The sequence below is a fragment of the Lepisma saccharinum genome, chromosome 18 (assembly GCF_977018435.1).
Source record: "Lepisma saccharinum chromosome 18, izLepSacc3.1, whole genome shotgun sequence".
Lineage (NCBI taxonomy): Eukaryota > Metazoa > Arthropoda > Insecta > Zygentoma > Lepismatidae > Lepisma > Lepisma saccharinum.
The window spans coordinates 20,854,835-20,881,890 of NC_139246.1; the positions used below are offsets into that span (position 1 = coordinate 20,854,835).

At 36.7% G+C, this 27,056-nt stretch overlaps 1 protein-coding gene across 1 annotated transcript in view; it reads left to right on the plus strand.

The window, feature by feature from the left end:
- The window catches only part of 14-3-3epsilon (tyrosine 3-monooxygenase/tryptophan 5-monooxygenase activation protein epsilon), a 62,769-nt gene extending 36,097 nt beyond the window's left edge, over positions 1-26,672 (plus strand). Inside the window, exons 2-6 of the mRNA XM_083140296.1 lie at positions 6,858-7,057; positions 13,147-13,253; positions 16,350-16,487; positions 19,518-19,723; positions 23,602-26,672. Coding sequence (XP_082996422.1) covers positions 6,858-7,057; positions 13,147-13,253; positions 16,350-16,487; positions 19,518-19,723; positions 23,602-23,657 — 707 coding nt within the window. The 3' untranslated portion in view covers positions 23,658-26,672. The remainder of the gene's footprint in view (positions 1-6,857; positions 7,058-13,146; positions 13,254-16,349; positions 16,488-19,517; positions 19,724-23,601) is intronic.
- The last annotated feature ends 384 nt before the right edge of the window (positions 26,673-27,056 follow it).

A 27,056-nucleotide genomic window follows, 5' to 3' on the forward strand; every position in this document is an offset into this window, starting at 1 on the left:
TCATTCCAGCATCTCAGGGTCCAGTTCTTTGCGTGTGCGCTGCCTAAAATGTGTTTGCAGTTTCAAACCAGAAGACTTTTCTATGGTCATTCTCGGCTGTATGATAATGTAGGCAGCATGCACGACACTCGAGTCAAGTAGGTTACGTAAAGTGTACGAGCTGTACGGATCCGGAGAGACTTACGCTAATTATAGTACACTTTTTTCGTTTGTCCGATTGACTGACTACCTTATGATTGGTTGCCACATTTGTCCATGAAGGATTCAAATCCTGAATGGGTTTCAACTTAACTTACCTAATAATAGTACGTATATCTAGTCGAGCCTGATTTTGCAATGTTGTTTATGCTAGAACCTGTATTCATTTTTTTGTCTGTTCGTAACTGGCAAAAAATAGACAGCGCGTTGTATTTGATTTTGTCCATTCTTCTTTCCGCTCTTTCTTAATACAAGAAACTAAAATGAAAGTTCTTTTAGCCTAAATATGTTTATAATTGTGGCTGTCCACCCAGAAAATATGGCCCCGCACCGTGGCCTTGGGGTGGAAAGGGTAACAACTCTTCTTTTGAGATTTTGCCCAGTGTATGGAACCCGTGGCCACCCACCATCGTGAAGAAATTTGAGAGCTACGAATTAGTAGCGTAACCCGGTCAGGGAAAACTACAACGACTGGAGGTTCGTCGTGATGTGATCACACGTCACCCCGTGACTGGTTGGATTATCGCCCGCAGAGGCATGTGGGAGTGGGGCAGGCAGACGGCAGGTAGGGAGGGAGGCCTTGACCCTCAATGGTTGGTGCGCCACGGGTTATTTATTACCCAGAAAATATTAATATTATTTCTGCTGTCTTTATTCCCTATCAATAGGGTAAATGTTACAAGCTTCTCTTTTCTTAGCCGTTAAAGGTCGTCGACACAGTGCAACTCGTGACATAACTTTAATGCACTATTAAACTAAACTCAATCGCGCAACAACCCTCCGATTTAAGACCTGCCAGAGCGCTTTTTCACTGGGTGACGCATCGAGTCCCTTTACCGGTGTTTTTTTTTAACCTTCCATCGTGAATCCAACCCGGGACCGCTCGCACCAAGGCGAGACCGCTATTTCGCTGTGCAGGAACCCATATAATTAATGTAACAGTAGTTTTGTTGATTGTTATTCCCTTCCTCCCAAAATACTTGCCTTTATACTTGTACCTTTGAGCAAAACATTCGTTCTTATCAGATCTTCAATGTTCAACTAAGTCGGCAAAAATCACGTTTTCCCGATGGTGTAGCGGCTAACACTCTCGCCTTGTAATCAAGGAGTCCCGGTTCAATTGCTGCATATTATATAGCATCTCCGATCCCTCTTGAAACCAACTGAACTACCTGCTCATAAAGTGGACGACACCACATCTGTTAAAGTACCGAAGAGTCTGAAAAATGAAACCACGGATCCCGTATCAACCCTTTGGAACGATCCGTTGAGCCATTCCCCTCGCTGGTGGCGTTCCACCGGAGAATGTGCTCCTCGCAGCACTGCCGGCAGAGTCCGATGCCGGGCATAGGCGGCGCTCCGGTACGGACAAACAATTTGTTTCCATGACGACGCCACGCAACGGGTATTGATTTTTTAGCGAGCGGCGACGGAGAGGAGAGAAGGCAGCACCTGAGCTCTCTCTCTTTTCCACGACCCTCCTTATCAGACGCACGCTAGTCGGCGCGCAGGGTGAGATTACTGGTCTCTCGTTATGGGTGGGCTGCTTTAAAAGGGACCTGTTTCTGTTTACACATAGCATGCGTTAGCGATGCAAGCAACACACGCTGGTTTTCCGAGTAACGTTACTTTTTGAAAGTATTAATTATCATATAACAACCAACGAAATTAATAGTTACAATTTTGTACTTTTCAACATCAATGAATAAAATCGATATGCTAAGTTACTTCAAACCTTCATATATATGGTTGATTTAAGTCCACTTTTTATGCACAGTTAAGGCTAATCTGGACTGGACCTACAGTTTAAAGCTGTGTCCGAACCATAGGAGTAACTTGGCGCCCCCCCATAATTTTCAGGTTTGTTAAAATTTACAAGTAAAAGATACTTTTGTTAATATCCTAAGACCTTAGAAGCTAAATAATAAATAATAATAATAATTATTGTGATTTCGCAAATGTAACAGTTATTTAGCAAATAATTCTGGACACTATTTTTATGGGATGAAAAGCTTTTTGACTGCCCCCCGAAAAGTTAAGCTTCAAGTTCGTACCTGCCCCACCCCCCAAGTTCCAAGTTACGCCCATGGTCCAAACCACAATATTCCTCCACCGGTTATCGAATCTGGGACCCCTTGATATGAGGTCATTTTAAGCTTGTTCACTTTTTGTTGCAAATATCACTTTTATAAAATTTACAGTACAGTCAACAAAATATGGTGTTTCATAACTTATTCCTAGGATGGTACAGTCACAGGCACTTCTGGGTTGTAACGATTCCATTGAGATTCATTCTATGGTATTGTTACAAACCCAGTGTGTCTGTGACTACATTCACATACACGTTTCTCCTGTTAGTTTCCTCATGTTTCATCATTGAATATCTAGATTAACCAAGAAAGGTAAGGAAGGGATGGTACATTCAATGTAGGCCATGGATGATTTCTCCCACTGCTTAATCTCTTGATTCAGCACACCAACTCAGTGTTTAATCTTAATGATACTGATGAGGGAAGCAAATTAATGTGAACCCTGTCCATATATCCCATTTGAGATAATGCAGATATTACATGTCCTGGCCATGCTATATTTTTTTCATATTTTCATTCACATTCGATGAAAGTGGTGCATTCTTGGATTTAACTTAAGTACATAATGAAAGATATAATATCTATTATAAATTGCTGATTGTTCAGTTTGAAGTAAAATTAGACAAGATCATTCATTCTCCCACCCCTTTCTTAGTCTTGACTTGAACTTAGACACTCTGTTGTCATCACAATGCTTTGCCACACCAGTGATAGAAGTGTGCCTTGTAGCTGCTTCAGGTAAGCACACAATGGACCCTAACCATTGTGGCTTGCGACAATCTGTATTAGTACATTCATAAATATCAACTGTTTTTCTTTGTTGTAAGACTGTTCAAAAGTAAACTCTACTTTTGAGGTTTGTGTTCAGCACATTCCCGTTTTTTGATTGAATACCATAGAATTTCTCCTTCATTGGAACACATTTCAGTATTTCGGCTTTCCATACATAACTTGAAGTGAAGTAGGTTGCATTTCATAGTCTCTTGACTAGACCAAGCCCATTGCTAAGATGTGACTATTTGAATTACTATTTTGTTATGTTCAGAGACTTTTCCGAAGTAGGTAACAAACATCATTGTTAGTTTCAATAGCTTATCTACAGTTCGCACATATTGTCCATCACTGTGCACTAAGTGCCCTCTGCTGTCCCTTGCAATCAAGAGGTCTCATGTTTGATCCTCAGTGGAGGTATTTCAGTGGTTTGGATCCCACACTTAGGTTCAGTTCCAATTAGCCTGTACAGATCATAAGGTGGTGGTGGGGGGGGGGGGTTAAAAGAAACTTTTTCCAAACTGTACACTTGCATGGGATGTGTGTGTACCGGTTGCCTTGTTGAAAATTCTGCTTTAATTCTGGAACTTTCATGTAAAGCAAATTGGATGAAATGATTAACAATGTGGGCCCACATACTTTTTGATTAATTGATTTATCAAATTAGGTTATTTGATGTTACTTTTATGACACTTTTGGCTAATTTTGATGATGGGGATGAATGGGTCATAAGATGAGATGAACATAAAACAGATACACATGGACGACACAATTCATACAGAGGATTGTCTTGGCTGCTGGTCCAGGTCTCAGAGCCTCGTTAGTGTGCAAAATGTGTGAAAAAGAATTTGTCATTTGTCTTTGGGTGTCTTTCAAAAAAGGTCACCCCTTACACCTTCTACATACTTTGAACTTGGCTGTACTCTGTTGATCAGATTTGTGTATGTGTGTGTGAAATAACATGAACAATATTATTTTACAGTAACAGTTTTCTTTTCTTGATCTGTTGTAGTCACTGACACTTCTGGCCTGTAACAACTAACACTTTTAATGAGATTATTACAACCCAGAAATGTCCGTGACTACATTTGGAGGAATATGTGGCAGTACATTTTGTGTTAAAAATATAACCTTTCCTACTACAACATTGTTGCTCTTTTCCAATAATATTAGAACTTTGAAGAGTTAGTTTGATTGTGGTGCAGTTTGTGTATGAAGTTACCTTTGCACAATGATGAGATTCCAATTTTAATTTCACTTACTGTTTAAATTTATTTTAATTACACAACATAATGTAAGTGTAGAATTGAATAAAAATATTGCTTGCTTGCTTTTACAGTGAGATGTCGGTTAACTAGCAAGAACTTTACAAATTTTGCCCCATATACCTGTAGGAGCATATAGAGACTTGGCCAGTGTTAATTTGTGAGGTCATCATCTGTGCATCCAGATTTCTAATTCTTTTTTTGATATATGGATGTAGGTAAAATGCGAGAATTTATTAGATATATTTGAAGTCCTACGATGAGAAATAGACAAAATATGTATCAGTGTGGTGGGCAGTGGCGGCTCGTGGTCAGACTTTATGGGTGTGCACTTCAGCATCGCATCCAGAAGTGTTTTATAACCCTCTCAAATACTCGCTCTTTTTTTTGCATCCACAATGATGCTAAATGTATTGGTAACCCAAGTTATGAACACCTTTTACTGAAAATGAGGCTATGGAAGAGTTTTATTTTGTAAGAAATGTTATTTCTTACAAATTTGAAATACCTCTGTGAATATTCAGTCTATCACAAAAAGAGCTATGCTATTGGGTATATATAATTCAACATTCGATAACCTGACAAAATCATTATAAGCATAGAAATGCCGATCTACAATATTCAATATTATTGTCGATTTGCAAAATATTTAGTAAAAACTTTATCCCTCGCTCCACTGCTAAATGTGAACAAGAATAATTAAATTTGCATACGTGAAACAACCAGGATCGGACAGCTACCCAGGGCAGCCTCCTTGATTAGTGCGTTTACTGGATTTGATTTTAGTTTAGTTCTTCGTCTGTGGAAGACCCTGATACAGGGTTGAAACGTTACCTGTTAAGTGTTTATATCTTAATAAACTGCCTTGGTCAGCAACTTAGTGTTTTTATTTTGTAGTCCACTTTATGCACAGAAAAGCATATAGAGACAGACTATCTATAATTTAAATAGGGGTCCAAACCACTATGTGCCTCTACCGGCTGCGTGGCTATTTCTTTTAAAGCGAGTTGGATTTATTGTTGACAAGAATTAAGTATATTGCAAAATCATCTAAGCTCAGTGATTGTCGTTGTTTTGATCTCATTATGTAGGTATTAAATAAACACATACCTATAATAAACGTGTTCTTTAACAGCATTATAGTATTTTAAAATTAAGGCTATTATTTTTCGTCATTAAAACCATAAATATATGTCATGGTTATGATTTATATTGGAGGAATGTGGAAAGTAGGGGAAGCCAAAATTCCATCTCGCCCGGGTGAAAATTTTATCTTGAGCCACTCTTACAAACAAGGTAGCCGATCCAACGACCACATGCAGAACATCAGTTGCAATCTATCTAGCACTTGTTTATTTCTAACGACCGACTGACAAACCAACAAACTCAAGCAAAATCAAGTGAATAAATAAAAAATATTAAAGAAAATGACAGTACCCACTCAGTCCACACTACCCTTCTTCGTACTTAATAATTTTTCTTTCCCTTCTGCCTTATCTGTTTTATTACTGCAGTCACTGCGTGCTTTGTACAAGTAGCTAACTTCCATCCAAATATTCAACAACGTTAAATATTACGTATCTGCTTTTGCTATGTACAGTTTCCCCCTTTCATCATGCTCAGTTTGCAGTGAAACAGGAAGGAGCTTTTGATAGTGTAACAATTTTGTCACACAATGGAAAGAGCTGACTGATCCACGTCTTCTCCCCCCCCCCCCTGCCTGTGCAGGTGGATAATTCGACTACAGCGCCACAAGGACAGTTTTTTTGGCCAAGCAAAGGCAATGCAAGACATTGTTTAAAGCACGCGTTTTGCTTTCAGTTGTCCTCCCCTCCCTCCTGTCTTCTTCCTTGCCACTGTCATGCTCGGAACAAGGTGGCGAAGATAGCATAGATATGTCGTAAAAAAAAAACAAAAAAAAACTCAATCCTTGATTTACGGTGATGTGCGTGCTCCGCCACACGATCTCGAATGGAAAGGGATTGCAACACTACTGTATCGTGAACACAGTACTAGCAGTGCGACTTGAACCCATATACCCCGATCTAGAAGAGCAAATCCCTTCTCTTTTCTTGCATGCTGCAAACAGCGGTAAACGAGCAAACGGCGACTTGTGTGCGAAGCGAATGTATCTAGGCAGCAGGCGCTGGTAAATCGACGCAGATGGGATGTGGGAACGGTTGATGTTTTGAAGGAGATAGTGTTCAGCGAATAAGTTTAATAAAAAATAATTGAATTGCAGATTTATTTGGGTGTGCACGTGCGAATAGGCAGAAGCTGCTACTGGTGGTGGGTTAATTCACTTGCTTACTATGAGTTTCAAGATCAACAAAAACACTTTTATATGGCAAGATACAACTTACTTTTGTTTACCACTGTACATTTCCTTGCTATATTAAGTAACCTATTTATTTATTTTCATTGTCTAAAGTATGATGCTTCATTATTGAATAAGAGTTTTATTTTATTGTACATTGATGAACAGGTTCAACTTTATCATTTCATTTGAAATTCATTTCTTTCTCATTTTCAGAAATGGTGGAGGCGATGAAGAAGGTAGCATCACTAGATGTAGAGCTGACAGTGGAAGAGCGAAACCTGCTGTCAGTCGCATACAAAAATGTTATCGGAGCACGGAGAGCCAGTTGGAGGATAATAAGCAGCATTGAACAGAAAGAGGAGAACAAAGGAGCCGAAGAGAAGTTGGAGATGATTAGACAATATAGGTCTCAGGTAAGCTTTGTCAATGTAGAAGATGCTAAAGTGCATAAGTACCTCTTGCAAGTTCTGAACTTCTGTGTTTATTATTGGGCAAGTGTGTCAGAACAACCTTTTGATTGCAGTTGTGTGAGATGCACAATATCTCTTCACATATTTCCTGCAACAATGGCAACAGTGATGTCTTGTATTGGGGGAGGGGGTGCAGTTTGTAAGCTAGTATTTATTAAGCCCAGGTTGGCCCAGTTAGAGATGATTTATTTATTTTCAACTTTGTTTACATGGCAAAGTTAAGGCATTAAATGCCTTCTCTTCCACTTTACCATTAATTACAGTGGTCATTGTACAATTAAGAAATGAAAGAAGATCAATGAAAAGTAAAGTAATATAACTAAAATGAAAATGAAATGAAAGTAATGCAGTTTGCATACGAGGAGTCACGCCGTGGATTAACCATTAATTACAGTAGTTATTTTTTTTTATTAATACCATGAAAAAGATAACTGAAGAGTAAAATTAAAAATGAAAGCAATACAGTTTCTACATGAAAACACACGCACACGCGCACACACACACAGAGAGAGAGACAGACAGACAGACACAGATATACATATATATATTTACTCACAAATACCTACAGAGAAAGCAAATTACATGAGCTAAAAATCTTATGCATTGTTTCGTGGGAATATAGTGTAGGTCCAATTGGTTAACGTGTGATTTTCATTGTCTTTTTAATGTTACAATTAAGGAAGAGGCTAGGATTGGGGGGGGGGGAGTCTGTTCCAGAGGCTTGCAGACGTAACAGTAAACAAATTAGCATAGAAGTTAATCTGTGGAGAAGAATGGATAACAAGAGATCATGAGATTTGTGCGCCTTCATATTTCTGCATATTTTTGCTTCCTTACACATCACACACCCCTTGAAAAAAAAAAGTTTCACTGCTCAGTGGCCGAGCATTTTAAGTGGTAGACTTTGGATCTCCTCATCAAAGAAGTTCCTGAGTTTGAATCCCAACCTGAGCATGTCTGCTCTTTGTGAGTGTACATCAATAATTTCTAATCATTACTAATCTTCATTATTAATGTTTAGCCAAAAGTGGCAGAAATGCAATGCTAAGTAAAAAAAAATACAAAGAAGAGTTCCCACATACCCAAAAATCTGGGAATGGTTGGGAAAGTGATCTATGGTTAACAAAGGTGTCAAGTTCCAGAATATAACCTACATTTGTTGTGCTTGTAATGAACATATTTTACTTATTTGTAAACTCTTAATTTGATACAAGTGTTGGTAAGTAAAATGATACCTATAAGTAAACATTACTATCGGATAAAATTTATAGATACTAGACCAATTAAAAATTAACCAGTAGACCTACATAAGGTCGAGTTACATCAAAAATTAGCTTATTCAGTTCTGCGTTAATCTATGCTAACCAATTTTAGTTTTGCAAACGATCGCTCTTTGAAATTCTGTAAATCAAAGGCTGTCTCCAATCGTGAAATTTCAGTATGGTGCAGGCAGTTTTAAACACAATTATTAATATTCAGGTGTTCAAGATTTCTCAAAAAGCAGTTTTTAGCAATTTTGCAAAATGTTTTCAGTAATCCTACAAATACAATATTGGTCTTGTTTTGAAGCTCTTTGTATCTGTTTTTAAAATGCATTATCATTGTGAATTCACATTGCGAAACCGATTTTATACAGATTTTTATTCAGCAGAGTAAAGCTGCTTGTGGAACGTGGCAACATGGCACACAGCGATGTCCGTTGAAGAGTAGAAACTGCCGGCGAGCGCTGCGAGTCAATGCTTGAGGTGTTGCCATTGCCATGTTCCACGTACATCTTTACTCCGCTGAATAAAAATCTGTATAAAATCGGTTTCGCAATGTGCATTGACAATGATAATGCATTGCCGCCTTTTTGTTATCTATAATGCAAGGAGCTTCAAAACAAGACCAAAATTGTATTTGTAGGACTACCCAATACTAAGAAAATGTTTCGCAAAATTGCTAAAAACTTTTTTTTTTTTTTTTTTTTTTTTGGAGAAATTTTGAACACCTGAATATTAATAATTGTGTTTAAAACCTTTCTGCTTGCACCATACTGAAATTTCACGATTGGACAGATTTACAGAATTTCAAAGAGAGTGATCTTTTGCAAAACTAAAAAAAACTGCCCTTTTTTGTTCTCACGACGATAAAAAATAGAAGTCATACTCGAAAAAAATTGGTTAGCATAGATGAACGCAGACTGAATAAGCTAAATTTTGATGTAACTCGATCTTACGTAGGTCTACTGGTTAATTTTTAATTGGAGTCCAAACTCAAGTATCTATAATTTTTATTTCGAAAGTAGTGTTGCCAATATCTTTTGCTCCTCTATGTGAAATCGAGAACTTAATGGTCTGAAAGTATTCTCTAGTGCTGAGCCGATACCCTTACCGATTCCAACTGATACTTGTATAATTCCAGCTCAAAATAACAAAGGCTAGTTACAGTCATAAAACACATCACATTCTATTAATTACATTAAATAACTCCCAAATTATTTTAATGTAGGATTATAGCACTTTAAAATGTGACATTTTAAGTGAACTTCTTTCTACCTCCAGAGGATGCAAATAGAAGAAGAGGAGGAGGAGGTAGTTTTTCAAATGTTGCAAGCCTTTTTAAAGTGTTGCAGTTACACCGAGAAATCTGTGTATTATTATAAGTGTCCCTGCTTCGTTTCATGATCCCCAATTTCATGTAAACAACTTTCTTGTCGTTTGGATTAACTTGAAGAGTGAGGAAAACCATGTAAAAATATGTACAAATGCATATATATATATATATATTTATTAGTGCCCATTTGGCCTGGCTCTGTATGTACCCTGCTGTCCATTATTCTTTCTCATGTGCAATAACAAGAAGTCACTTCAGTGTCTGTATCGGCCAGCTGTTACAAGGAAGGGTAGAGCACAAGAAGGAAATCCACAACTCTCCCTCCCACAGACATTCATCCCTTTCCCAAAAGCTCTGGAAAGTAATGCTGGTTTTGAAAATGTCCACATTCTTACCCCACGAGTTTGTGAGCAAGAATTGGCAAGGAATGGTTTCTTTTATTTCCACAAGCATTGACCACAAGGCAGATACATGCCTTCAATGTCATGTTTTGGCATACTGCTGTCTTGAATCTTGCCATCTGCTTCCCAGGAGTGTGCATCATTTCTTGGAAATGTACATGGAATTCCTGTGCGGGACACTAACGGAAGGAACAAACCTTTGATGAGGACAAATCTTGACAAATGAGTTGTTGCTCTTGGTCGCTCTAGCCATTCAAAATCCTTGGTATCCTTAGACCGATGATATCAGGAAATACTGTACTTCGGTATCGGCTCAGCCCTAGTTCTCTCCATATGATAGAAAACTATTTTTGTGAATTTCCAAGGTAGATACATTTCACTATTGAAGCTTTTTGTCTTGCATATATTGAATTCATATTTTACTGATAATGTGCGAATTACTCACAATTAAATATAAACTAAAGGCTAAAAGATTAAAAATCAGCAACTTACGTGTGTGAGTATGAGATTTTTCGTACTACGTTTCGGAGGTTACACTACCTCCTTCTTCAGGTTGAAACGATGTTTTTCAGACACCTGACATGGTGCCTCGTCGTGAAAGTGATGGTTAAGGATTTAGGTTAAAATGTGGGAGGGAACATGGCCCCCCCGTTACCAATCATAGGGCACCAAAGGGGAAAACGGAAAGTAAGCTTAGGGGGAGTCTTCGTAATGTGAAAAAATGGGTTAAACAAAGTGACGTGTATTTGGTTAGATCGGATAAAGAAAACAAGATGGTTATTATCGGGAAAGAGGAATACCATAGTAAGTTGGAAGATAGCTTTAGAAGTAATGACTACGAAGAAATCAAAGTTAACCCCATTAGTAAAATCAAACGAGAATTCAGAAAAGGCATTGAAACCAGTTTCACCTTGGGAAGCGCGGAAAAAAAGAAATTACTTAAGGGGGTTAAGGAAGGGAATATTCCCACGGCCTTTGGGATACCTAAGACCCATAAGGAAGGGATACCCCTCAGACCCATCATCCCCATGTATGCACATCCGGGATATGGTTTAGCTAAAGAAATGATTAAGAGGATGGGAAAAATGAATATGGACACTCCGTATAGCGTCAAAAACTCTCTTATGGTCAAAGAAACTATTGAGGAACTCACCATAGAAGAACGGGACGTAATCTGTAGTTTCGATGTTATTAATCTGTACCCCAGTGTCCCCCGGGACAAAGCTGGAGATTGTTTGTACAGATGGCTGATTGACCAAAACGTTGAAATCTTGGTCGCCTGGGAGTATGTCCGGTGGTTTTTTCTCATTACGGGGTACAATTACTTCTACGTTAACGAAAAAATCTTCCGACAAAAAGAAGGGTTGGCCATGGGCAATCCCATCTCTGGCCTTGTGGCCAACATCTTCATGCACTACGTCGAAAAAGCCGCTATGGAGCATGTAGGGGGGGGGGGGGGGTAAAATATTATGGGAGATACGTGGATGACATCCTCATCATAGGGAATGAAATCAAACTTGACAGCATTTTCGACCAATTGGGGAAGCAGGACCCCAGAATTGGGTTTACTAGAGAAGATATGGCCAACGGAAAGATACACTTTCTTGACTTGTGCCTTACTAAAACAGGACAACGGATCGTAACCGGGGTCTTTCATAAACCGTTGGCTGGAGAGCTGTACCTCCATAAGAGATCCCAACATTCGAATAGGACTAAATTAAATGTTTTTCTTAACTTTTTCATTCGCGCCGAAAGACTATGCAATGACGAAAAAGAGAAAAAGAAAGAAGGAGAATGGATAAGGAAGGTGGGGGTAAAGAATGGGTATACTATCCGCGACCTGGAAAAAGTAGCTAGGAAAGCAAAAAAGATTGTTAGACAAGAAACATCGCAAAATGACAAAGAGGAGAAAAAAACTGAGGTAGGAAACGGTGAAAAGAACACATATTTTGTCGGGATTCCGTATTTTAAGGGTATTTCCGAGAAAATTGAAAAGTCCGTGAGGGGTTACGGGATAAAATGTGGGGTAAGAGCACCCCGGAGTATTGAAAAACACTTTACGTCTTATAAGAAAGGGAGGGGGGATAGGCGCAATAACCCTGAAGAGCAGAAGGGAGTGTACAGGATAGTGTGTGAATGCGGAAAGGAATATGTGGGACAGACCGGGAGAAGTATGCAAATTAGGTGGGGAGAGCATGATAAGGATGTAAAGGAGGGTATACCCAAAACAGGATTATCTGAACACATATTGGTTAACCGACATAAGATTGCTAAAAGGGAAGTTATTAGGGAGGTTAACAATAAATTGGACAGAAATGTATATGAAGCTGCCTATATATGCGCGAAAAATTGGAACAAACTTAATAGGGACGATGGGAATTTAGAAGACGGCTGGGTTAATTTCTTTAAAAAATGGGATAAAGCCGCAGTGAATAGGGACGAGATGGGCTTCCGTGTTACTCCTGAGGTTAGGAAAGCCGCCGAGGTGGAAGTCGATTTCACCTTGGATTGGTGACTCCCGAGCCCCAGTTTGGAAGGATTGAGGAGGGGAAGTTTTCTTTCTCCAGGTATGGGCTGACACCGTGCATTCGCCTACCCCGAGCACTGGTCGGCAGTTCGCCGACGTTAGCCTTGGACGTTCTTTTGTTTTTTATAGTATTGCGCGGTTTTAGATGTGTAATTTACATTCTTTTTTAGAAAGTGTCCTTCCTGCAACATTTTAACCTAAATCCTTAACCATCACTTTCACGACGAGGCACCATGTCAGGTGTCTGAAAAACATCGTTTCAACCTGAAGAAGGAGGTAGTGTAACCTCCGAAACGTAGTACGAAAAATCTCATACTCACACACGTAAGTTGCTGATTTTTAATCTTTTAGCCTTTAGTTTATATTGAATTCATATTGTGACTTTTAAGCATTTGTTTGGTTTTGTTACATTTTACAAACAGTTATTATCCCTTTATTACAAATTTCATGTTTTGTACCACCATTTTCACGCACTGAAATAATTTCCATTTTTGCTGAATACTTTGTAGGTTGAGAAGGAGTTGCGAGACATCTGTTCAGACATCCTTGGAGTTCTAGATAAACATCTTATTCCATGTGCATCAACAGGTGAATCGAAAGTGTTCTACTACAAAATGTAAGTATTCATAATCATACAAGGTATATACTCTTCAGTTAGATAAAATAATATTTTAACCTTCAGTTTGAACCTTTTAGCCTTTATTCTCAAGTTTAAACATGAAGTGTACAAATCATTCCTTCACAGTTGATGTGTGGAACTGTGTGCCCCATGCATTGTACTTGCGCATGGAGGGGAGATCCATGGAGCATGCTTCTTTATGGCCAGAGTTTGAAGGGAAGATGCTGGAAGGCTTTTGGCAAAAGTTTCTTTTGTTTGTGGTTCACTCTATACCATAGAGTTATTATAATGATGACATTGGAATTCCAAAACAAATTTCCTTTTGCCACAAAATGCTAATTTTTAATGTTATTTTCTGTGGATGAAATTTGGTCCTGTTTAGTTTTTAATTGTTTCTGCTGACTTATGTTGCATACATTTTTGACAGACATGGTTGGAGAGTAACATACCACAAGGAATGCATAGACTGAAGATTTTTATCCATATGCATGGCATATTTAAAAAAATAATTATAAATGAAGGCACATTTATGTTGAATATTTTATTTTATTTTGCATATCATATTTTACAGAATTTGTCAGTGTGTCCAACGAGGGGAAAGATATCCACCCCTTAGGCTCCTTCTGGTGTCGTCAGTATTGATGGATACAGCACTGGGAGAAAGAAATGTTAATGCTACCAATGGAAAAGTATTTGTTACTAGTGTCTGTTAGAAGACATTCAGCCAAGCTTGAAGAGACTACAGTTGAAACTTCTTTATACGTAACTCAGTTCTGCGTAATCCTGTTTTATACGTAAATTACTGTAGATCCCGGCAAAATATAATTTTAAAACTACACCTTATTTGTACGTAATGCATTTATACGTAATTCGGTTTTATATGTACTATCTTTCATAAAATACAGTTGATTTGTACTTAACCAAGTTACAACTGTGTTACAGAAGTATACATTTCTTGTCGTTATAAAAACTCTAGGTGAGTTTCAAATACGAAACAGGATAGGCAGGCATGGCGGCGATTGGTCTTAAGTTGTGAGAAAGACTAGTGCGGCACTGCGGTGTCACAGAGAAGGCAAGGAGATAGGCATTGCGTGGCATGAAATCAGAGGAGAAAGATTTACGGCAGTTGCTCAGAACATGAGATACATTTTCTTTTATACGTAATAGCAATACAAAATGCCGATAGCTGGCATTTGCAGTGTTCCATAATAAAGGCAGAACAGCCTTCACTGAACTTTTTCAGTTGCTACTGGTCGGCCATGGAGAACAGAAAGAGAAAAAGTTACATGCTTGAACAGAAAGTAAAATTTATACGGGAAGTGGATGTTAATTCACATAAAACTGAAATAGCTGCAGATTAAAGCATCACTTACACCACACTGTGCACAGTCATAAGTAAAAGAAATGCTATTTTAGACAAACTTTTATAATTGGGTAGTAAACGCAGCCATAAACAAGAGGGAAAATATGCAGATCTGGAAGAAGCACTTCTTACCTGTATTTAAGAATTAAACTTTTAGATTCTTTAATTTACCACTTTTACAGAAATAACCTCTATTATGTATATTTTGTTCCTCAAAATAAATACAATTACAGTATTTTAATAATGATATGGCATGGTTAGAGGCACATATTGTTGGTAAATAGCAAAGCAAAATTTCTGTACAAAAAGAGAGTCAATTTCGGGTTCAAAAGCGGTAAATAAAATAAAATTTCGCTGTTATAGCAGTAAAAATGCAGTATATAAAATGACATATTGGTTTTAAAATTGTGAATATAACCCTAAATTTGATTTAAAAACTGCACTTACTACACAAAATAAACAAATCCCTTCTAATAACACATTTATGTCATTACCAGTATATTAAGTTTATTCCTGTGTAATGGGGTCCATTTTTGCTCCTCAAATATTTACAGCAGAATTAATCAATTTTCTGTGAATTGCATAACTCCCAGGATAATTCTGACTTCAGAAAGTGTCGTGGTGGTGAATAAACTAAATTTCATGTTTGAGTGTATTTCGCATTTTGCAGTTCATTTTGCATTATTTCGTGACAAAACAGGGTAAGAAAATGCACCTCACACCTTTCAGAAACATGAAAAATTGATATTACCATGTGCTATTTCACATTTTGTGTTTTCGTCAAAAACTAAATATGCATGCCGCTAGGTATGGTATCTAAATCTGATTTGTAAGTAATTCCAAGTTATACGTATTATTTTGTCTTCACATTGACGTACGTATGTTCAACTCTATATGTGTTTCCAACATGAAGTTCACTGTTTACATCCCGTCATGTTAGAGGTCCTTCTCATCCTGCATATTCACTTACATGGGCAAACTTAGGAAACTGACTGTTACTGGGGGGAAGTTAAATATTGCAACATAAATTTAATGGATCATGTTCATGACAATCGTTAAAATATTTCCTTGGTTTGAATGTTCATTTTTATTTTTATATTTTTAGTGCATATTTTTTAAGTTCTTGCAGCATATTTTCAATGTATATTTTGCTACTTTTTAATGTATATGAATCCTCAGTCTAGTAATGTGTTACTTTCCACTTGTTACCTTGATAAATAAAGAACTGGACATTTCATTTCAAAGGAATAAATCTTGATTTCATTCAAAAAGAAGTGACAATTTTATTTTACAGTAAAGCACTACATTCACAACAATGGCAACTGTGAATCTACATATGAATTTTTTTGTTATTTTCATTGTAACTACTCTTGTCTATGCTTCATGAATTATTGAGGAGTGTGAAGGGAATAAAGAATCAAGAACGCTTGAAAGTAATGTATTTTTGTAATAGTATTGTAACTTTCCTAATCTTTTTTATCAGTTTAATGCTTTTGCCTTGAAATCTAAGGTTCCCTCATGAAAAAAATCCAAGCTCACCCAATTGTAGGTCTAGTTCTGATAGCTAAGTGTGCATCGTGGTCAGAAATACAGAAGTTGGTTGAATAGTATTGGCATTGTTGACTAATAGAGTGTGTATAACTTGTTTCTGTCAGAATTTTTTAATTTTAAGAAAAATTAATACATGTTCATGTGTCGCACCTGTTACGGAAGTGTATTTCTCATTGCAGGAAGGGAGATTACCATCGATACTTGGCAGAATTTGCTACAGGCAATGATAGGAAAGAAGCTGCGGAGAACTCCCTTGTCGCTTACAAAGCTGCGAGCGATATAGCCATGACGGAGCTACCACCAACACACCCAATTAGGTAAAACTTTTGTTTATCCAACCTTTTGTAACCATTTATAAAATTGTAGTAAGGTCTCATGTGTGGGTACAGATAAGATTTTTTGCTGTGGCTGATAAATAAGAACTAAAAATGAAAAGAAAAAGAAAGTTCAACAGTTTTAGCTCACCCTACTAAAATGGGAGCACTGGCAAAAGATCCTGCGTGTCATGTGCATTGTGGTGTCATGTGGAATAGAGGGGTAGAGTGGAGAAGGCTTCCTTGTGACCAGATGGAGGAGAAGGTTCTTTTGTTAGTGCTTGTTCTATAGTTGGATTAAACTATAACTTACATTATTAGGGTCATTGTTTAGGATAAGAGTTCTTACTAATTTATATGAATTTGTACTTAGAAAGTAGTGAATCACTCTTAACCTTTAATGCAAGGATTCCCAATCTTTGTACGTTTGCGCCCCTAATGTTAGAATTTTCTGTTTTCAATTTTTAATCTTAAATCAAAGTGGAATATGTTATCAGTAGAGCCCGGAAATTTGGCAAAATGCCTCCTTTTATTTACTGCATATATTGATAAAATTTTTCCAGATATACGTTTTTTATGTTGTTTCGAATGTTTTAGAAGCCTTTTCATTTTGCCTATTTGGGACCCCACTGCCTATTTTTAATTATAATGCCTTTTTCTGCCTTTTTCAATGAAATTTGACCATTTTTTTTAAAAAAATGTTGGCATTTATTTTTCTTCCGTTTATTACGTGAATAATTTTCGCCTTATTTAAGTAATATTGAACTCACGCATGTTTCAACATTGCTGAAGGAGAAAAGTATGAGAAAAAAGTATTCCATGCTGAGTTAGGATATTGCCTTTCGGTTAACATTTCCTTGTGCATGATTGACTGCTGAAGTGGAGAGGTTGATTTCGAACACAAAGAAAATATTTCTGAAATCTCCCTCTCGAACCCGAAAATTTCAGGAAGTTACGCCTGAGCTTAGTTTTCCTCCGCAACCAGTCTTGACAAGATGGGGAACCTGGATATCAGCAGCTATATATTATGCTAACAATCTTGAAAAAATCAGTGAGGTGATCGATGCTCATCAGAAAATGAAGCGGCTTCAATTCGTGAAGTGAAAAACTCCTGTGCTATTCAGAACTGAAGAATGAACTGTCGTTTATTTTTGCACATTATGGTGCATTGCCAGAGACAATTACAAAGCTAGAAAAAAAGAGGTGAGACTCTTGTAGCATCCATGAAAATCTTCGAGGAATCTATGCAGCAGATGATGGAAGTGCCAGGAGAAAAGGGGTCAGCTGTTGTGGAAAAGTGCAAACGGGTAGTGAGTGCAAATAAGGACTTGAAACAATTGAAAACAATTTGTGATATTCTAAAAGATGAAAATGCTGTTACCAAAATGATTCCAGCTACATTAGCTCGTTCTATGTATGCTCCAATAACTTCTGTTGAAGTAGAAATATCATTTTCTATTATGAAAAACATTCTCTTTGACAGACGACTATCAATGAATGTTGAGAACTTAAAAAAACACCTTGTAGTTATGTGCAATCAAGACGGAGAAATTTGAAATGCTCTTCCCAATGTAGATTTTAACATGTTGCCAGAAATTATATATAAAAGTAAGCGACTTCCAAATGTGCCATTTTTTCGGTTTATTTTGCCTTTTTTCATTTTTAGTGCCTATTTTCCACATTATAAATGCCTTTTTGCCTGCCTATTTTAATGAAAATAAATGCCTGAACTTCCGGGCTCTAGTTATCAGGAGCAAGTTAAATTTCTATTCAAATAAATACCTATTTCAGTAATGTTCATTTATTGAAAGATAATGTAAGAAACAAACATCAGAATAGAATACACTTTACTTGAATGGAAATCTCTCCAAAGAGTTTTATTGTGATTGATGTTGATGCTTGAGAGTACATATCAGACCTTACAGTTGATAATGAAACATGCATATCATCCTCAAGGTTATGCAGTCTATTTCTTGCTTTGGATTTTATAATCGCCATAGCAAAGAAGGCTTGCTCCCACGAAATTGCAAAAATGCGTCCATTGTTTTGCAATTAGACTTTTTCTTTTGCCTAATTCTTATTTTATTTATTTATTTTTTAAATTTTTTAGTTTATTCCTAAAATATCTCACGGTTGGGAAACCCTGCTCTGGCATATAGGAGTTTCTCTGGCATGGTAGCCTCTCAGGATGGGAATTTTTCTTACTATCATTAACTAGTGTGAATTGAAAATATTTTATTTTCACTCTTATAAAGTGGCCTGTAACTGTTCAACCACTGCTTTTTCCTGATATATTTCACTTTGACATGTAATAATGAGAACAAAGGAACACGTATGCAACATGCGACAATTAGGGGGAAATGTCCAAATTTTTAAAAAAATTGTGAAAATTACAACTTTCAAAAATGTTGCTAAGTCTGTGGTTTGTTTTCTTCTTTTTTTCCATTTAAAATTTGGGAAGTCATTACAGGTCTTTTGGCGTGCTTCCCTGTAAATTTGGTTCATCCAGCATCCTTAGCGCTGATGCTACAAGCAAAATTCTCGAAATTCCTTCTGTAACCTGCCATTACTGCAGCTCAACATTTTTATTATTTTTCCCTCAAAGAAGTATCAGCCTATTTTCATCGTAACTTTGCATTGTTTTAGGAATATGCCATGCCACTGATACATACTACATTTTTTGTTCACTTTGGTCTATTGTGATAGCCACGGGCAATTCTCTTCCTTTAACTTGCATTATTAGGAGGTAAAATGTATTAATGTCACCTCCACTAAAGGTTAATCCTAATCACTGAATGTATGAATCTGTCTTAAGTGTTTTTTTTAATTTTCCTGGATTCCCATAGAGGATCTAGACATTCAGATATTTTACCCCAGGAAAGATCACTAATTCATTGTACCCCAGCAAAGTGTAGCAGTTTTTATATCTTTTTTTTAACCGAATTCATTTGCTGTGCTCGTTTGTAATAAATCCTGTATCAATAATCATAATGATAATAATTCAGTATCAATAAACTTTTGTTTTTCTTTCAGGCTGGGTCTTGCCCTAAATTTCTCAGTTTTCTACTATGAAATATTAAATTCGCCAGATAGAGCTTGCAGGCTTGCAAAAGCTGCTTTTGATGATGCCATTGCAGAGTTGGATACACTGTCAGAGGAAAGCTACAAAGACTCAACATTAATAATGCAGTTACTGAGGGACAATCTTACATTGTGGACATCTGATATGCAAGGAGACGGTAAGTAGATGCTTTTCTACTTACTGCAGAGCGGGATGCATAAGTATTACCAAGGAAATTGTCCAAAACAGTGTTTATTCTGTTTACACAATGAGAGCTTCAAGAATTGAAACAGTGCCAAATAAATTATGTAAAAACCAAGTCCATGTAATCATGTAGGATACAAGAGAAAAATTGGAAGATGGTGGTGAACAGTTTGATCAGCAATACTTGTGCATCCCACTGTACTAGTTTTCATTTACAGTAGATTCTTTCTAATCAAAATGCATGGTGGTCCAGGGTTCGATACCTGGTGGAAGCACATTGCACTGTGGTTCGGATCCCATGTTAAACTGCATAAAGTGGACTTTCAAAACAATAATTCCAATTCAAGATACAGGGTGTAAATAAAAGGACTTGATGAACAGAAATAGCAATAATACTTCAATGAAGGTGGATATTCTGTCCATTCAAAATGGAAATAACAAGAACTTCTGGAATTTATGAAATGATGTGTTCCAAATTAGACATCTCACAGATAATTGTGTGATTAAGTCTACAAACAAAATTAGCCACCACAGAAGCCAATGTGCTACACTTCTATTTCATTTGAACTTCACTATCAAATTGGTGGTTGTTTGTTGTGATGACCCCACTTTTACCTCATACTTTTACAGAATGTTCTTTGGTTGTCTTCTGGAATGCTGCAGTTGTAAAATTCTTTCATCAGGATAGGCCTTCCTTGAAGGCTGTAGGCTGCCATATTTGTACAACACACACTACTGCAATCTGAGAACTAACAAATATGCAGACTACATTCCGCAGTGTTGTGATGTTTGGGGTCAGCATCTAACGACACAGAAAATATGTTTGTTTTCATTGTCCTTTTATTTACACCCTTTAGATGCATTTCTTAAACATGACCTGGTGATACCCTCTTGCTCAATTTCATCATCACTTTTTTCCTGTGTAGTCATTGCAACAATAATACAAATTAAACTTCTAGCCTTTTTGGGGGAAGGGTAAGTTGGAAAAGTATTTTGCTTTTTGACACTATGCTCCACCCACCATTTTCAGTGCAGCTACAGATTTGAGCTAATGCCATATTTTGTAACTATCTAAAAAATCTTATGTAGTGTAGCAGCAAAAGACCTACATCTTGCCCATTGCTTCTAGTTTTCTAATTTGCTTTGCCATGTGTGTTTTTAAATGTTGAAATCGTACAATTAGTGATGACTGCAGAAGACAGGTGTGAGGGGGGGGGGGGCAGACAACCACCATGCAACCTGTCTGCACAATTGCTACCCTTCAACAAACAACCATATAACTTACTTTAAATTACACATTTTTTGTGGCAGGCAAGCTGAAGAGCAATGTGCACTAATGTGGATAAACGTTTTTTTTTTCCTAACAAAAGCCTTTTTTCATACAATTCTCAATCTTTTAATTACAGTGGAACCTTGATTAAATGTTTTTCAGGAGACCAAGCTGAAAAAACTTAAAATGCTGGGAAATGTAAAATCGAGGAAAATTTTATAACATTTTGTTATGTTGGACCATCAAGATTAAAATGTGTAATGCAGGAAAATGTAAAAATCCATGAACATAAAATCAGGTTCCATTATATTAACTGAGAATAAAAGAAAATTTTAATACAGTATGTACATTGTATGGAACCTTTCCTTGGTAATTTTTTGCTTTTACAATAAATGTAACTGCTCTTTTCATAAATTCAATATGTAAATTAAATAAACATTTTTTCGGATACATATCAGACCCAACGCAAGGATTTAATGTGGGAATGTTAAAACAAGACACTTTGATGTAGTTTTTCTCATCATATACCAACAAAACCACCATTTAAAATGTTTATATTACAGTATCATATTGGTCCTCAATGTCAGTTTCACAATCAAGTGCTGAGGGCAAAATCATATGTGGCATCTGCCCTATTAACCACTTGCCTGATTAACCCGAGTTAACTCGGAATTTGTTTTTGCTTTACATATTATTTACCCGAGTTATCTCGTTAAAATCGAGCAACCGCAGTGCACTTTTCTGCCTACCCGGATAGACTCGTTTGAGCTTTAAAAGGTGTTAATTCCCATTTTGGCCACTAGATGGAAGGCCATCTACCGGATTCCCATGACACTACGTAGTTGTGGTCGTTCTGTGAGTGTAGTGTCAAAACGTACAGAGCGTTTTTGTGTTGTGAATACATTCTGTTCATGTTTTAGTGTTTTCCATCGTGTGAAGAACAACAAGATGAGTAACGATAAGCTTAGACAACAGTATAGAGGAGGAGAAGGAAAAATGGATGTGAGTGGAAGTGATACAACAGTGGACAGTGTGTGTACTGACGGGACAGATACAGATAGTTGTGGTGGTGTACAGTCGCCTTCTAAAATATTTTCTTTGGTATATGATTTGTTGGGAAAGGGGTACTGTTTGACAATGGACAATTATTATAACTCCCCACAACTTGCAGATCTGTTCATTTCGAAAAAGCTGATGTATTTGGAACACTGAAACGCAGTAGGAGAGATGTACCACAGACTCTAAGAACAGCCAAATTGAAGAAAGGCGAAGAAGTAGGGTTGCAATGCGGCAAAGTGACAGTCATGAAATGGAAAGATAAGAAGGATGTGACATTGTTGTCAACCATCCATTCTGTTGAAATGATGACTGTAACACAAAGTCACAAAGCCAAAATTAAACCACGAGTGGTGGTCGATTACAACGACAAAATGGGTGGTGTTGATCAGCATCTTGCTTCATACGCCACACCAACAAAGCGTGGCAAAAAGTATTATAAAAAGATTTTCTTTCATCTGTTGGATCTGTCTCTTTGGAATTCAACATTAAAACGTGAAGACATTTTATTTTCCACAGTTTATATGCTATTTTGAAACATTTGTAGTACTTTCCATGTATGTACGAGTTAACTCGGGTTAATAATTATGGAAGTTTTTTGAATAGTTTGGTAACCTTATTTGACCCCAAAAATAGAATTTCATTACTGTTCCTTAATTGCCGATATCGGTACATTACAAACACACAATAAAAAAAATGTGTAAAATATGGACCACTTTTGGGAAAATAAAGTGTCAGGCAAGTGGTTAAATTGAAACCTGCACATATTCCACAATTCATACTATGAATTGCTATACAATGTACCAGTTCAGTACATGACTGATTGCTTTCCTGTCGTGTTTGGTAGTGAACTCAAAATTTACATACCTCCATTGTTTGACTAAACTCTCCATTTGGTCATATGGTTTACATGATTTTTGCTACTACAACCCGACCACAACTGTTGCATAGTGGCTACTGCTTGCCTTTTTTTTTTTTAATAATTAATCAAGTGGTCTATTGGATGTACATTGCACATTGGTCCTGATCTAATTTTAAACTGTACATCCAGTTCAAATTAACCTATTGAGGATGGTGTGGATATAAAACAAACCTGACTGTCAATGTTATGTTAACATTGTCTTGTACTCAAGGGGTCCCAGGATGGATACCGGCTGAAGGCACATAATGGTATGGATCCCACTGGAAAAGGTAGTTCCAGTCTCGATTATCCTATCTGAGCATAAAGTGTTCTTAAAACAATAATTCAATTAATTAATGTTATTTGCAGGTTACGAAGTGAGAGAAAAGTAGTTTTTTTTTTTCATAGAGTAAATTTTATTCAGATTTTTGTCCACTTTCTGTGAAAGGATTCTGCTGAATGTTAGTCATAAGATCTGCTTAAGACAAGCTTTGACTAACCTTTTATTTAAACATCTTGTAAGTTAGAAAGGTCTGAGGGCAAAGTGTTGGAAAATGTAAAAATCAAAGTTTCACTGTGCCTGTTTTTGCAATTATACTCATATTTATTTCCTTGTGCTTTCCAGGGGAAACAGAACAGAAGGAACAGCTACAGGATGTGGAAGACCAGGATGTGTCGTAACTGTGTCTGGATTTTTATTGGCCAGTGCACCGCTTGTGTCACCGTGGTCTCTTCTTCATCCTCTTTGTTCGTTGGGCGGGCCGTTCCGTGAACTGAGCACAAGAACTGAGTGACGGGGCGGGGGAAGTGGGGAGTTTGCCAGCCGTCGGGGTCATTCCATACAACTAAAAAAAAAAAATCTTTACTTCTTGTTTATTCTTTGACTTTTTTTTGTTTCATTCGCCATTTTGTTTGAACTGGTATGTGATGGATAAGTTCTTTCTCTACGACGTCATGCTTTTTTCCTCCCTTTTTTGCTTCAAAAATTTAAAAAAAAAAAAGTGTTAAAAGGTGGAATTGACTTTGTAGCTGGTAACATTCTGGGCCTGAGGTTGGAAGAAGTAATTCAAAGAAGTGGACAAATTCAGTGACTTGTGCAACATCATCATGGGAACAAATTGTATCCAGTGAATATCCAAAACAATTCTACCTTTTTGGCTTCGCCGTTTCGATGTGATTTCTAATTTTTTTTTGTTACGTTATATTCTTGTTTATCATTCCACTGATTTCTTTTGTAATTTGAGGTATTAAAAAAAAAGTCATCCCCCTTCCCAAAATATGTGATTCTAGTTAAGTATTTATTGGTACTTAAACTAGGTTTAAATTAAAGAAAAGTTGGTAATAATGCTGAATTCTCTAGGCTTTTAATCACTGTCCTGAACCAAGTAAAGTAGCCTTGCTGTAGTATTAGTGTTTCTTGGCTTATATAAAATCACCTTGCTGTAGTTTCCCTGCATCCACATATTGAGCTGAGAGTAACGCAAGGACTTAAAAACAAGCGCCTCTTGCTCAATTTTTTGTGGGTAAGTTTGGCCCCTGCTCATTTAAAAACTGACATGAATCCTTTTTTTTTTTTTTTGGTGTTCTTTGTCAGCCATAAGCTCTGCCTTGTTCCCCACACTTCCCCCTTGTATCTGTGATGCCGAATAAAGATAAAATTGTAGTGAATTTTTCCAGCCTTTTTTGGAAATAAGTGAGAATTTCAGATACCTCTGCCGTACCTCAGCTTGATTTGTTTTGCCTTGATTGTGTCTCTGGTCTGGCTCTGGGGATTTACTTCCATCGTAAGTGCAATAGTAATTATTCATTGTCTGTGTCTGTTGTTCTTGAAGAAAAGACAGTGTGGTTTTGTGGGGTATAGAATGCTTCATTTTTTGATAGCAATACAAGAGTGGAGTAAAGTTTAAATTTTTGTGTGTTTTATGAAGCTAAGGCCAATAAAACATTAAAATATGGCATGAATTTAAAAAGGGGTAAAAAAAAAGGCAAAGCAAATGAAGCATAACTTTCTTTCACTGTGCTGCTGTAGAATTTGTGTGATATTTTCAGTACCGAGAGAAGGGGTTGATAAGTGAATAAACAAACACACAAAATGTTCTTTGCTTTCAGTTGTGAGTTGGCATTGAAACTACTTTTGTATCTACAAATGTATTTTGTTAACACCCACATTATCACTTCCCTCTCTGAAAAAAAAAAAGTTTTCTAGCAAGAAATTGTAATGTTGTCTGTGTGGTAAAATACGTATGTATTAATTGTCGGAAGAAACACCAGAACGCAATATTAGACTGTCTTTTGAGGCCCTTGCAGAGAACGTTGCTTTATAATTAAAAATGTATTTTACTGTATCAAAGCAATTGTACATTTTTTGGATTGAAGTATCATTGTCAAGTTTTTAATGTCAAAAAAAATTGTTCGTAGACTAGTTGACTGTGCAAACTGAATAAGGACCAGGGTTTTTGTGGTACATAATGCTATAATATGTGAAGTTTAAAAGCAGTATCTCAGCCTTTTAGTGTTCGAGTGTGTTCTTGAATATGTGGACTGAATCATTGTCATACAAAGTACCTTAGACCAAAGTTTCAGAGAACTCTTGCTTTGTGATTCTATCACTGTTAACACTGCTGGAAATTTTCTGAGCTAACTGATGCTAGTTTCACAAATACACATACAATTAAACAATGGTTTGTCTTTTGTTAAAGTCGCTATCATAACCTCTCTATTTTTTTTGTTTCGCTTGACAGTTTGTAATGGAAAGGGTGTTTCGTGCTTGCGTGTATAAAAAAATCTCTTTCGTAGTTAATGTCCCCCACCCCCTTAATGTCTTTTGTTGCATAGGTGTTAGTTATAGGAGCGCTGTATGTTATATCAGCCATTGTATAGTTGTAACAAAAAAAATCTGTAAAATACCTAAAAGATGAAATCCTGATCAATTTCCAAAAGGCAATTGTTTTGGATTTAGAGACAGTTTTATTTCAATAATAGATAAGAAATTATTGTGGACCATTGAACTGCCAGCATCAACTTAGTAGGAACCAATGAACCGTATACGAGATTGGCAATACTTCTGCAGTTTCTACCAAAAGGTTTAACGGCATAAATGTAGTCAATTTCTGAAGCAAATGTAAACGCAAAACACAAAATTTCTAGATGTAAGATTCTCTAAAGGAAATACTCTTTACTCCTCCTCCTTCCCCCATAGCTTAATTTATTGTTCCATAACAGTATTAGTGTAAGATTCTGTTAATATAGTTTTATTGGAAACCATCTGAAATTTCTCGTGAGCTCGTAACAATAGCAAGGTAGTTGTTCTTCGGTTGGATGTTTTCATAAATGACCTGGACATTTTTCTCATCATACAAGGGGTTGAATGAGATCTTTCAACTCATTTTTAATCTTTATAAATATAAACCAACAACACAGGTGAATTCTCTGCATGTGGACAATTTGAATTGTATTTCAAGAGCAGAGTAAGCACTGCTATTAATGTTTCAACACAAGAAGAAAGAGTTGTCTTTGCGTTCATGTTTTATGTATTATGTATATTTGTTATTAATTCTGGATATTGAATGCTTCAAATTGTGGAGATGTCAACATAGGTAACCTACACGTGGTTGGTTTCTAGAGTAACATTGTTCATTTGAATCTGTAACAAAATTCAGTGACACCTTAGAGAGCTTAAATAAATAATGATTAGTTTTTTCGTGTTTTACATGCTGTGTATTGACAGTAATAGACCAAGCAATAGATTCCCAGAAGTTGATTGATGGTGATGTGATAGTAGGCCAGCCAGCAAGAGGGTAAAGTTAGGGAGAGGTGGAATACATTTGATAATGTGGATGGGAGTTTCCTTAATTAATTTTGCACCAGTCTACCACCATTATTAAAAATGGTGTATAAAATCAGTTTTTTTTTTGGAAATATCTAGCTTGGAAAGCATTTTGTTAGAAAACAAGTTGTGCTAAAAATTAATCTACATAAAATTCTCTACAAAAAGTTTGTGCATTTTCTTCTAGGATGCACCCACCGTTCGGGTGCCAGAGGAGCAACTAATTTCGCTTTTTTCTCCTGTGTCATTGTGCA